Below are 12084 nucleotides of genomic sequence, written 5' to 3' on the forward strand. Positions count from 1 at the left end.
GGGGTGTTTTACAGGGTATGTTTAGTGGAAACTTCCTATACCTGTTTAAGTTCTCCCATGCTTGGTTCAAGGCATTGTTAACCAACTTATAGATGTACACTTTTTTCTGCTCTCTTGACAACTTTTGTGGTAGACTCTTCTACATTTGCTGCAGTGAGCCTTTCCAGCTTGTCAGCAAACGCCAACCCTATAAAGTTCCTAGAAGAGAAAACATGCCATAAGTCAAGGGCATATGCGTTCAGACATCAGGCACCATTGTAGGAAACCATGAAAGAGCTGGGCTGGAACTCCGCTAATTGTGTCAGATTAAAGCCTCTGCTACGAAAGTTTAGGATTACCAGTTTGAAGGTCTGAAATAGGGCCCTATAGCATTCTATAATTGTGGGATGAAGGCCAAACGACTGGCAGTTGTACCTAGGCAGCTGGTGCGCTGAGGACTATCCTATCCTAGCGATGTAGTGATCGCAAAGCAAATAATCCTCAAAGCTGAATACATTTAGGATCCATAATTGCCGATCCCAGCTGTGCAGAGTTTGTCCTTCACCCGATAGAACAAGATGACCACTCACGAAGACCCACGTTTATCAACGTGTTGTGTGTTCAGTCGCACAAAGCAACATACTGCAAATTATTGCGTCTACCTACTTCCCACTTTAATCGGGTGACCTCCTCATCCCAAGTCATTACATACATTACATATATATTCATATATATTATATTATTATTTATATTATATTATATATATTTCCAGCCCTGGGTTTTTGTATGCCAGCCTGATATATATTCTGAATGTTTTAGTCTTGATTTGCTATTGAGACTGACACAATTAATAGCAAGGATTTGTTGGTGAAAAATTCAGAACTGGAGCTAATATCTGGCAGAGCTAATCTGCGCATGCGCCAGAGCAAACGTTTGAAAATGTGGCTCAAGAGAATGGGAATATCCAGGGCTTTAAGTGGGATGAAAAAAATGAGGGGTCTCTCAAAAGGGCTTGGCCAGTGTAATTAGGGGTGTGGCTTTGAAACATGTAAAAAATCTGTGTTTAGCATAGTGTGCCGCCCGACTTGTATTTTATTGTTTCTGTCATTGCATCCAGATATGTGATACAACAAGTAACATCATACCTAGAACAAGTCAGGACTATTGGCTTTGCCAATGGTTATTAGTTGCATAAGATAAATAAGCTGTAACTATTGCTTGTTACATATAATACTGAAAAAGCTTCCAATTAAAGCCCTGGTGACCCTACCACAATGTTGCTGCTCTTGCGTTCCAGAAAGAGAAGGGAAATCCAGAGCGAAAATGACTCTCTTTAAAGGATTTCCCTTCCTCCACAACGCTCACCTGGCATGCCGTCAAGCCGTAACTTCTCCACTAGTGAGAAGTGAGCAGTGTGGGCAGCGCACATCGATGATGCCTGCTGTCTCGAAACGGGTCTCTATCTGGCTGTTTTGTGCCCTGGCACTTTTTTCCTGACTGCAGTGACAGGAAACTGCTGCAAGCAGTCCGGAATAAAAACGGACCACCTGTGCCAGGCCTCAAAACAGAGCCCAATAGAGACCCGTTTCGAGGCCGCCTTTAAAAAACTGCCGGTGCTCAGACCCCTTGAGACCCAGCCCACTTAAAGCCCTGAGAATATCTGTGTACTTGGTAAATTGAAACATGTTTAGAAGCTAATACGCACTTTAGACTCTCTTCATGTGAACCATAACGATTAAGGCAGAATCCTCCACACATGTGAGAGAAGGAAAGAAAAGGCGCGAAGACCTTCCCAGCTTTAACAGCTTCCCCTAAGTGACTGGCCCTTGCGACTCATGAACGCTGACTTCGCCACCTCGGACACGCAGCTGCAAATAGCTGAGCGGTGGGTCTGCTCCATGAGGGGAATTTTATCAGTGTCGAGCGCTCAGTTTGCGCAGTTGCCGGATTCCTTTTGTGGAGGGGTGACGGGCCGCGGGATTAAGGAAAGCTTCTGGAGTGTGCCGGAGATTACCGCGAACAAGCAGGTCTGCCCGTCACTCTGGCCCTGGGTCGGGTGTGAGGATTATGTGTCTATCTGCTGGGCCTGTCCACGAGGACCAACCCTCGCCACGAGGACAAACACTGAGACCTAGAGCGTTTTGGAAATAATCGATTGAGGCGGGGCATCGTCTTTTCTGTGACGTCACGCAGATTGCAGATAGTTACTGTATTAACAGGCGAGCAGGAAATACCACTCCAGCTTAAAAAACGGTAGAGTCAAATAATGCATTTAAAGTCACACTATTTAATGTTAAGTGGGGACTCGTAGTCTTTGCATTTCTTTGAAACCTGACCGATTATGTATGTTCAGAGGTGCTTAATGTAAGCAGGCTGCCCCGATAATCACAGGTACAGCCCAAAAAGACAAATAAATGATGCTCCTGCCTGCCCACTCCCATATCTATCAGTTTGTCTAAAGAAATAAAATCAAAATACCCCAAATTATAAAAAATATGGTTGTAAGATGTTTTGACCTTTTGGTTGAAAAGGTGAGTGGCATGGGGCGGGTAGAGTTCCATGGGCAATGTCACCACAACTGGCCGCGTGGTACACTGGTACCCCGGCTCGGGTAAGAGCATACAAGTATCAAAGGAGATTGTTATCACCACAAATCTACAAACAAAAGGTTTTCCACCCAAAATATTTTAGGTTCATCACATTCAAGTACCTCCACTATAGTTCTTGTCTTTTTCCACCCTTAGGGTAGTGGTTCAAAACAAAAAAGCACATATCGCAGCAAGCCCACAGACTAGGAACTCATGATATGGGTTACCAGAAGGTAATAGTCTCTAGGGTTGGACAGCGGCTTGGCATTGTGGTCTTAAGGGAGAGCACAGGAATTTCAAAGGAGATCTTGATGACCCATAAATGACAGCTCTGGATGAATATGCTTTCCTGTGTTCCCTTTTCATCAAGGCCTTATCTGTGTCTGGGTTTGAAGAGGGGTGCACTCGAGTCAGCTGTATGTGCTCAACGAGAGCTGAACATTTAGGATTTCGATGTTAACTTGTGTTTATGGTGCATAATTGTGCTAAGTCTATTTCTAGAACCATGTGTGCGTAGTTGACTAAGCCAGGTTTTAATTAATAGGTAATATTTCAGGATGATTCCATAATTGACAGAAAGGAAGGTGAGATCTATTCATTTGACGCATGTGCACTCATGCATCGTGGTACAGGAGCGTCATTGCAAACATACATTGTCAAAGTCAATAGTCATGCCATCCCCTTTTAAAGTCACGTCCCATCGACTTTCACAATTAGCCATTACATTTTCAAATAAACTGTTTGATAGAGACTTTGTACACCCTGAAAAGTATTCTATATGTCACACATGGGTTGTCCTATGAAACTGGCCTTATGCACTTACAAATTCATCATATGCCTTTGCATTTGCCCCAGCTCCTGTGGCCAAAGCCTGTCAGGTGTCAAGCACACTTCTTCCTCAAAATGCAACATGATACTTTCTGTGATTCTACCGGTCTCTGTCCTCCTGTGGTAGATGCCAGTTCACCACACTTTTGTATTATTGACGAAGGGCTAAGCCTAACGCCATGATTTGTTGTTACCCAAAATAATGTGCCTGTCCCAGACATTGGGTGCTATGTCTCCCTAATGCAAATATCTGTATGGTGGAATATTGTCTACAGAAATATCGTCTGACATAAATAATTTCTCCTAAATATCTTTTACAACAGTATCACCCCATTGGACGTAGATTTTCTAGTGTTATCTTCAATGGGCCAATATTTTTACGGACCTTATGTAGGCCATGATACACGTGTCAGAAAAGATTCCGTCAATGATTCTCTGGTGCTATACCAATGCAAACTATAAAACGTATGTTTCGCAATAGGGTAGCGGATAGGTGAAGAACTAAGTACAGTGCTCTACTTCACCAAAACCCTTTCCAAGTCAGGTGCTTGGAACCACACCCAAGCATTCAGATTGTCTCTTTTCACAGCCTTCTGAATACCCTGGAAATCAAGCCCAACATTTACTGCAGAACAAAATTATTCTCAACTATAATACTTCAATGATTCCAAAACCCCCTCCCAAACTTTGGGTCTAGAAACTGGTATACAACGTTTACAACGCGAGCGTTACAACGAAGTACCATTACCACGCGGTTATAACAACGAAAGTTGTTACAACGAATTGCGCTGGGTGGCGCTCATGGATAATAAATCATTTAATTTACTATCCCAACACCTTCCCTACTATCCACGGGGACTGGTGTTGGAATAGTAAATTATATTTTTTAAATTTACGCCCCCCCAACGCAAGTCGTTGTAACGACTTGCGTTGTTACAACCGCGTTGTAATGGTATGCGTGGTAATGGTACGTGTGGTAGTGACATGCATCCCTAGAAACTATCTTGGCTGTCTATCTTGTGGTCCTGAGGCAAGTGACGGCATGTTATAACTCCGGTGCGTTTTTTTTTGTCTCCACGGAAACCACCCCTTACTGATGATGCCCAGGGGCGCTAGGTGAGTGCTGTTGTGTGTGAGAAGCATATATTTGTCATCCCTTTTTGTGCAATAAAGGAGATGCCACTGGTGTGTCTAATAAACTCATGTCCTAAACCCAACTCACAAGACTCTTTTTATATTTGGCTTCAGCTGTCCTTGTGATTTGTTGTCACAGGAAAATCAGCATCTTTGCTGTGATTATATCCAGACTCAACTGTACTTCAGTGAGCAGTGGCACATTAAATTCCCCTGATGAAAGCAGCACATTATGCATACAACTGACTGCACCAGCAGCTGCAGGAATGTCTCTAACACAGGCTGCACTGAGCGACCTTTTTGTTCTGTAACTCGAATGTGTTGTGTTTACTGGCACCTGCCTCTTCAGCCAGACCATCAGTTGATGAGCTTGCGATTGTGAAATGTCGTCAAACATTTCTGTATTCCTTGTTCATTTTGTGGTTTTTGAACCCTAAAAAGAATGCATACAAATTTGAGCAAAATCGATCAAATCATTTAACTTGCTTGTTTTAAAAGAATGGCATGCAGTTTTTAAATACTGCTAAATAAACTAGAAAAATGATATAAAACAAGACAGATGCACAGGCAAAAAAAAAAATGAAAAGTTAAATACAGACGCTGAAGCCTGCAGATGTTCGGTGCCGGGAGTATCCCGAGCAGAGACTCCCATCTTGCAGTCACATCATGAGGCGATGTGGTGCTCGGAGCGGACAGTCGGCCGTTATTTGTCCCGTGTCGTTCATCAGCAAGCAGAGGTTAATTCATTGCGGCCATTGTATGTAATGAAGTGCTGTCTTTGTTAGCACAGAGGACAAGCGGGCATTTATGAGCGAAAAACTCGACAATCCGTTCTTGTGTTCCGAATTCTTTACACCAATACATGAATGTGCGTGGCTGCGAAGCTGGCGAGACAATAGAACCTCTGTTTACGATGGACCGCCATTCAACGCTGTTTGAACCACACCAAAGCGTCCCATTGCATTGGAAATTAAACACGGCTCTAGGTGTGTTCCGCGCCCAGATTCCGCACGAAAAAAGTCCCAAAATGTGTTTTTTGTAATCCTTATCAGTGTGTGCCTTTTGGGCCCAACTGAGCGTATCATTTTAAGATCTTTCTTGTCTACCTAGTGTCTTGCGGCCTAAATTTATCAGAGCTTAGACCACATCACAAGACGAGAGTGATGTGCGTCACACAGCCGGCCCCGTGGCCGTCTCCTCGGAGCAGAGAACAAGCAGACGTTTGTGAGTGTCAGGGAATAGAGTTCACAAAATGATCCGAGTACTATTCAGTGTCAGGCATTGCACGGAGCCTAGTTTAACTTTTCTTCTTGTGCGGAGCAGTAAGGTACGTGCAGACCCTCTGAATATTGAAATCATGTGTAGTAGTGTACAGGTGGGCTTTCTCTACTGTGCCAGCGAGAGCAAAGGGCTTGCCATTGGATTAGCACCAATGCAAACATACCCTTAATCAGTAACTGTGTAGCTATATCATACATAGATTGATAAAATACCCTGGGGAGAGGTCATGTCCGTGGATTTAACACCATTGGTGCTCATGCCGAGCTCAGCTCGTCATGAGGCACGGTGGCGCTGTGCTCATGACGCTGCGCGGCGCTCACACGCGTGGATAATTCATCTGCTGTTCTGAGCGTTCCACGCAAACGGGTGTGGTCAAGTCGAGCTCAGCTCGTCATGAGGCACGGTGGCGCTGTGCTAATGACGCCGCGCGGCGCTCACACACGTGGATAATTCATCTGCTGTGCTGAGCGTTCCACGCAAACGGGTGTGGTCAATTCGAGCTCAGCTCGTCATGAGGCACGGTGGCACTGTGCTCATGACGCCGCGCGGCACTCACACGCGTGGATAATTCATCTGCTGTGCTGAGCGTTCCACGCAAACGGGTATGGTCCAGACGAGCTCAGCTCGTCATGAGCCCAGTCGAAAAGCAAGCCAGTGTAGCTCAGGGTCTACCAAGGTCACTCAGATAACTAAAGCTACACTTTAAAAAACGGAAATGAAACATGACTTTTTTTATTTTACTGCTTTGTTTTTCTAACTGAACAGTGATAATCAGAAAAGAGATCTTTCTGGCAACATGTTTATTTTTTTCATGCTTAGGTAAATATAGAAAGGATTGAATCTCGCTGATTGTTTCTACAGCTGAGCTTCAGCTATTTTTTTTAAAAATCTGACTTGTATTAAAGCGATTCTTATATCTGTTTGCAACACATGTAACTTCTTTACTTTGTGTTTAGTTTTTCTCTAGGAATTCTAAATATATTCTGCATGTTTAAGAGCATCCTATTTCTTTCATATGAAAGAGCTCTACATAAAGGATTTCAGTGGCTAGTGGAAAGGGATATAAGGAATGAAGTACCCCCTGCTCTACGTTCTAAGGATATTGCAAATCACCTTAGAAATCCACGACCGTATAAAGGAACTCAGCCTTGGGACCCGTTTCTCTTTACGGTCACGGAACTCCTCGATGACTTGCAATATCCTTATAAGGTACTTTCCCCCATTTATACTTACCTTTATATACCTATTGTGTCGATATTTTGTTTGTCAAGTGTTTTGCTAGGACATTTGCAGCACAATGTTTAGTTCTTAATATTCCGGTCCCATTCCCTCCAACCATAGATCAGGCCACATGGAACAGCTACTTAAGGGCTGACCTGCACATGGGGATGATTTATGTTGATGTTAATATCTGTTGGTGACGACAAATCCAGCAGTTCTATTGAAATTTACATGAGGCGATCCACCAAATCCCCACCACCCGTGACCCGGCCTTGTTGGTGCGTTGGCCATATGATATGTAATCGAGAGCCAAGTCAAATGATTTAAAACTTAAGGTATGTAGATATTTTGTGCTTGCTAATGCTTGTTGGATGCTCACGGACTGTTCAAACGCCCCCCGCATCAAGAAATGGACATGGAATTACTTACCCTAGCTCCATCCATGCTTTTCAGTTTAGCTAGTTCAAGCAGCCCTTTAAACACTTTTCTCCATGTCCCTTCGAGTGAAGTCACTCTGAGCAACAGATGTCCCTGCAGTTCAGCAGAGTAATCTGGTTAGGCAGATGTCTCTTTGTTTAAGCTGCCCGAGGCAAGAGCCTATTAAAAGCAAAGAGACATAAAACGGGAAGAGGGGAGAAAAATAATTATATTCATGCTCAATCCTATTTTCAATTTATTTGGGAGTTTTGTAAGGCACATACGTGCCTTTTGATCAATTTGGGATCATGGCCAGTGGTGTAGCTGGTGGGGAGGGGCAGTTTGCCCCCGGTGGCACTCTTTTTGGGGGCGGCGGAGGTGAGCAAGTCATGTCTGTCGACTACCACCATCCCCTGTGAACAAGTCTTCTGTCGGCCGGCAATCCCCCGCCCACACTCTTACCTGCACCAGGCGGCAAACTTAGTAGGTCTAGCTACGCCACTGACCATGGGTTGTACTGCAAAGTATGTTATGGTGGCGTGGGTCCAACTAATGCAAGGAATGAGCCGCTACCCAGCATTTATGTATCAGTCACTGCCCATGCATAGGACCTGTAATGGACAGCTATCCTGGACAGGTTTTTTTTTCTAGGAGTCTCCTGAAATGTACATAGTTTGATCTGCTGTCAGGCTTTGCTACCTGGTTAAACAAAAGTGAGTTATAAAGTGAAGAGGTCACATAAAGCTTTAAAGGAAGTAATTGGGAGAAATACATCAGTTGATGCTTGGAGACTCAGTCATGCATTACAGCCCATTCGGAGCCTCATGGCACCCAGGTTAGAATGAAGTATCTGTTTTTCAGCAAAGTAGTGACTGAGAACGTATCCAACTTTATAAACAGCAGGTGTAGGTGCCATACGTTGATTGGATCATGTTCTTAATTGAACAACGTAGATTTTACAGTGGACAATAGACATTTCACATGAATAGCCGCAATTCTGCCACTGCACATTTAATGAATACCTTTAAAAAGAACTGCGTTTTTCCCATTGAAATAAATGACTTAATTCCACAACAGGATCTGTTATTTCTCTATCTCTAATGTGTGAAATACTTTTAATGGCTCTCAGAAGTGATTAGATACATTGCAGGAATTGGAAACTTACAAGATAGTCTAGAAAATGCAAAAAAATTACAATATTACAATTTCATCACAAAGCAATTACATTCAGCGTTATCTTTCCTAAATCGATGCAGTTGGGTTGATTTCAGAAGTGCAGGGATCAGCTATGTGTGTTATCCCCATTAAAAAAATGAAGCTAGATTTCTGGGACTATTTTACTCAGGCCACTGGAAGATTGCTACAATCCTTCCAGTGGTCCCACTCAATGGAGCATTATTGGTTAACCCCAATTTGCATAACTGATCTTTATGTCAGGCCATGTAAAGTTGGCTAAAAGTAGCACGAGTGGCATAAAAGTCAGATGTTCAATGTGATCTGTAGTGTTGATTTTCCCCACCCATATTTGCAACTTAAAAAATATGGAAAAACTGCAGCCTGACCTGCTATATGCCAAAAGCTGAAACAAATACACGTTAGATGAAAACCCTCTGTTTCAAAGTCTGCGTCTAATTCTGGCTGAACATTAGTTGAGCCCACAGGGCCTGAGTGACTAATGAGTAGAAGGGAGAAAGCATGGCATGTCTCTACATTTACCCATTTTTAAAGTGCTTTCTTAATGCACAGGCCACAGCAGTCTTTCTCATTTTTAAAGGACTACTTACTTAAGGAATACATATATATTCTCCCTACTCGGGGTAGGAGAAAGCTAAAAGATCCACGTTTGCAGTATACTGTTAGTTACTAAATATATTCTTCATTCACTCATTAGATTTGTTATATGAATGTTGCAAAGATTATTTCTAGTATTTCTAGAAAGGTTTATTACTTGTGCCTCTGGCAGAGAAGCTCCAAAACCTGGGCCTTCCAGGTTGTTCTGTCCTGCATTGACAGTAATTGGATTTCCCATTCTAAAACTGGTTTGGATTAGGGATGCAGCCCTCATCAGGTCTTACCTAGAGAACAAAAGCGGTTTGTTCACCTGGAACAGCTGACCGGTTGAACGATTACTCTAAGGGAGATAAAAGTTAATCCCATGAACAGAAACCAGCAATTGTCTCAGGGATAAGGGGAGGCGAGGGGACAACAAATGGCTGTATAAAAGCTACGGTAGGCACCCTTGAAATTGTCTTATTTATGCAAGGACAGAGATATCGTGTAGGCCTGCTTTTGAAGTGGGCCTGTTCACATCCAGGGTGGCTCCACTTCATCAGTGAGCTGAGGAACAGGGACAGTTTAAGTCTTTTAACTGCTTGGGAAAGGAATGCACCTCATTTTAATATAGTATCCCATGGGCAGGCTGGTAGAGGTCTAACTGCTGCAACCGTCTCCCTCCTTCATAAAAAGCACCTATAAAAGAGGCTTTTGGGGGGGATTGCTTTTACCAGTCACAAGGAGAACTGCTGCCGTTATGAAGGGATAGTGTGGGAATCTAGCAGGAATATGTTAAGAACCCCATACTATTGAAAGAAAAAGCCTAGGCGAGGCGATAAACAATACAAGTGTGGGCAAAAAAACCTAGCATGGACATGGTATAGTAAATTGCCTAATAGAGAAACATACGATGATGGTGATATTAACAAATCTATTTATTAAATATTTGTTCTTATTTTTTAAAACACTGACATTTTCAATAAATATCAATGGTTTTATGAAAAAAACATCATATATGTATAACAGATATCATCAAATATACACAAAAGGTTATTACTGTTGTCACAAAATCTCAGTGAATACAGATATAATACATCAGTTCTGGATTACTTCTAGTGAGTTGTTTTATCCTATTAGTTATGTTAAAAGATCAGATAACTATTTGTTACATGGTGTGCATTCAAAATAACAATAGAACAATTGGCACTACGCGCGTTTCGGCTTTTCGGCAAAGCCTTCGCCAGGGTTCCGTAACTGTAAGCACTGAAAAAAAAAAAAGCAGCAGCAGACCCCATACTAACCAGTGCTCGGTTACTACTATTTCTTGAGGCTCTCACCACCTGCAATCAGAACAGATGCCTAACTTTCAGAAGACAGAAGGAGAGGAAGGGAAGTTGCTCACTTTCTGCTGAGCATAAAGGAATTGATTGAGACCATGCAGTCTCCAATCCCTGGTACGTAAGATTTTGGGAGTAGCTCCAAATAGGTCTGGGACACTAGCATGGTGTGGCGTTTGGGAAATCTTGGATGAAAATAAATGGTAATCTATGAAGAAGGAACCTGCAGATCCTGTGAGGTTGGACTTTGGCTACGGCCGTAAAGAAGAAGGGTCAGAGAAGCATGTTTCCCCATTGAATATCTAGCAAGGGTGCCCTAGAAGAACTCTTGGAAGTTAGAGAGCCTTGGGTGCCTCCAGGAAGAGGTTATGAAACCTCTAACAAAGTTGGAAGAAACTTGACCTCCTGCAGATCTGAACAAAGTACCAACTCACCTCATAATGGACCAGATTTTCCTCACCACCATAGTTACAAGTACCAAGGCATCAGTAACTCTGTAGTGAGGGAGAAATAGCATATCACTCAAAATGAGGCCCTGAAAAAGGCCACCACGACACTTTGGCAATATGCCCATATCTACTATGTCTTCTTGCTGAGTGATACACTGGAGATTTATTTGTCTTCCATTTTGACTGGCTTGAATGCTACTCCCTGCAACATTTCCATATTTAATATGTAATAAAAGTGCAATTGTAAACTGCATCTTCCAAATGATTGGTCTTGCTTCGTTTTGGACTATAGTAGCATAGTGGGCAAAATAACTTGCCTTGGAATGTGGCTCCAAGCAAACCCCAGTGGCTAAAATGACTTCAAGCATTTCTTCATTCGCCAAAACGGTCCGTGGTTGTTTTTGCTCTGGTTGAAAGAGAACTGGCCTAGTAGTTTACCACGGGCTAATCCTATTGGAGCAGGACCAAGACTGATTTGCATATGGCTGGTCTCTGTCCAGAATGGCATAGTGAGTGAAAAAAACATAGTTTGGAATGTAGCCTCTGGGGTCAAAGGGCCTAAGACTTAATCTGGCATTATTTTTATCACAGTTTTGTGTGTTTAGTTTTGAACAACATGTATTCTTTAAAGTATTAATTTTCGGAACCCTTGGTTTTCTTTTATGTATATGCTACAGTATATGAGCACAGTTGCAAAAGCAAATAAAGTCAAATTGTGCTTTTACTCGCCCTGAATCATTGACATGAGTTCAGAAAGAGAGGTCCTAACACAGTCTGTTCTGTCTCCACAGGTTGATCCCACAGGAAGGAAATCAGTGTTCCTCTTGCACCACTGAGGCAGTGATGATGAACATGAAGGACGGGAAGATGAGCGAGGGCGGGCTCAACGTCACCCTGACCATCAGGCTATTGATGCACGGAAAGGTGAGACTTCCATTGAGCAAACCATCATCACTCCATCTATTAGAATCATTGACTGAACTGCGCCATCCAGATGAAAACGGAGGCCATGTCGGCCAAGGTGGCAGCGCTATAGAAGCCTAACAGGGGGAAAACAGCAGGCCACGCTGAGAGGCT

The 12084-nt window shown here is 43.0% G+C and overlaps 1 protein-coding gene across 2 annotated transcripts in view; it reads left to right on the top strand.

The window, feature by feature from the left end:
• LOC147723043 (poly(rC)-binding protein 3-like) overlaps positions 1-12084 on the top strand; it is a 2582273-nt gene that overhangs the window by 2493431 nt on the left and 76758 nt on the right. For both annotated transcript variants that reach the window (XM_086965416.1, XM_086965417.1), the window contains one exon: positions 11799-11931. In XM_086965416.1, coding sequence (XP_086821542.1) covers positions 11851-11931 — 81 coding nt within the window. In that variant the 5' untranslated portion in view covers positions 11799-11850. The remainder of the gene's footprint in view (positions 1-11798; positions 11932-12084) is intronic.

This window comes from Lissotriton vulgaris, chromosome 4_1 (genome assembly GCF_964263255.1).
Source record: "Lissotriton vulgaris chromosome 4_1, aLisVul1.2, whole genome shotgun sequence".
Classification (NCBI taxonomy): Eukaryota; Metazoa; Chordata; class Amphibia; order Caudata; family Salamandridae; genus Lissotriton; species Lissotriton vulgaris.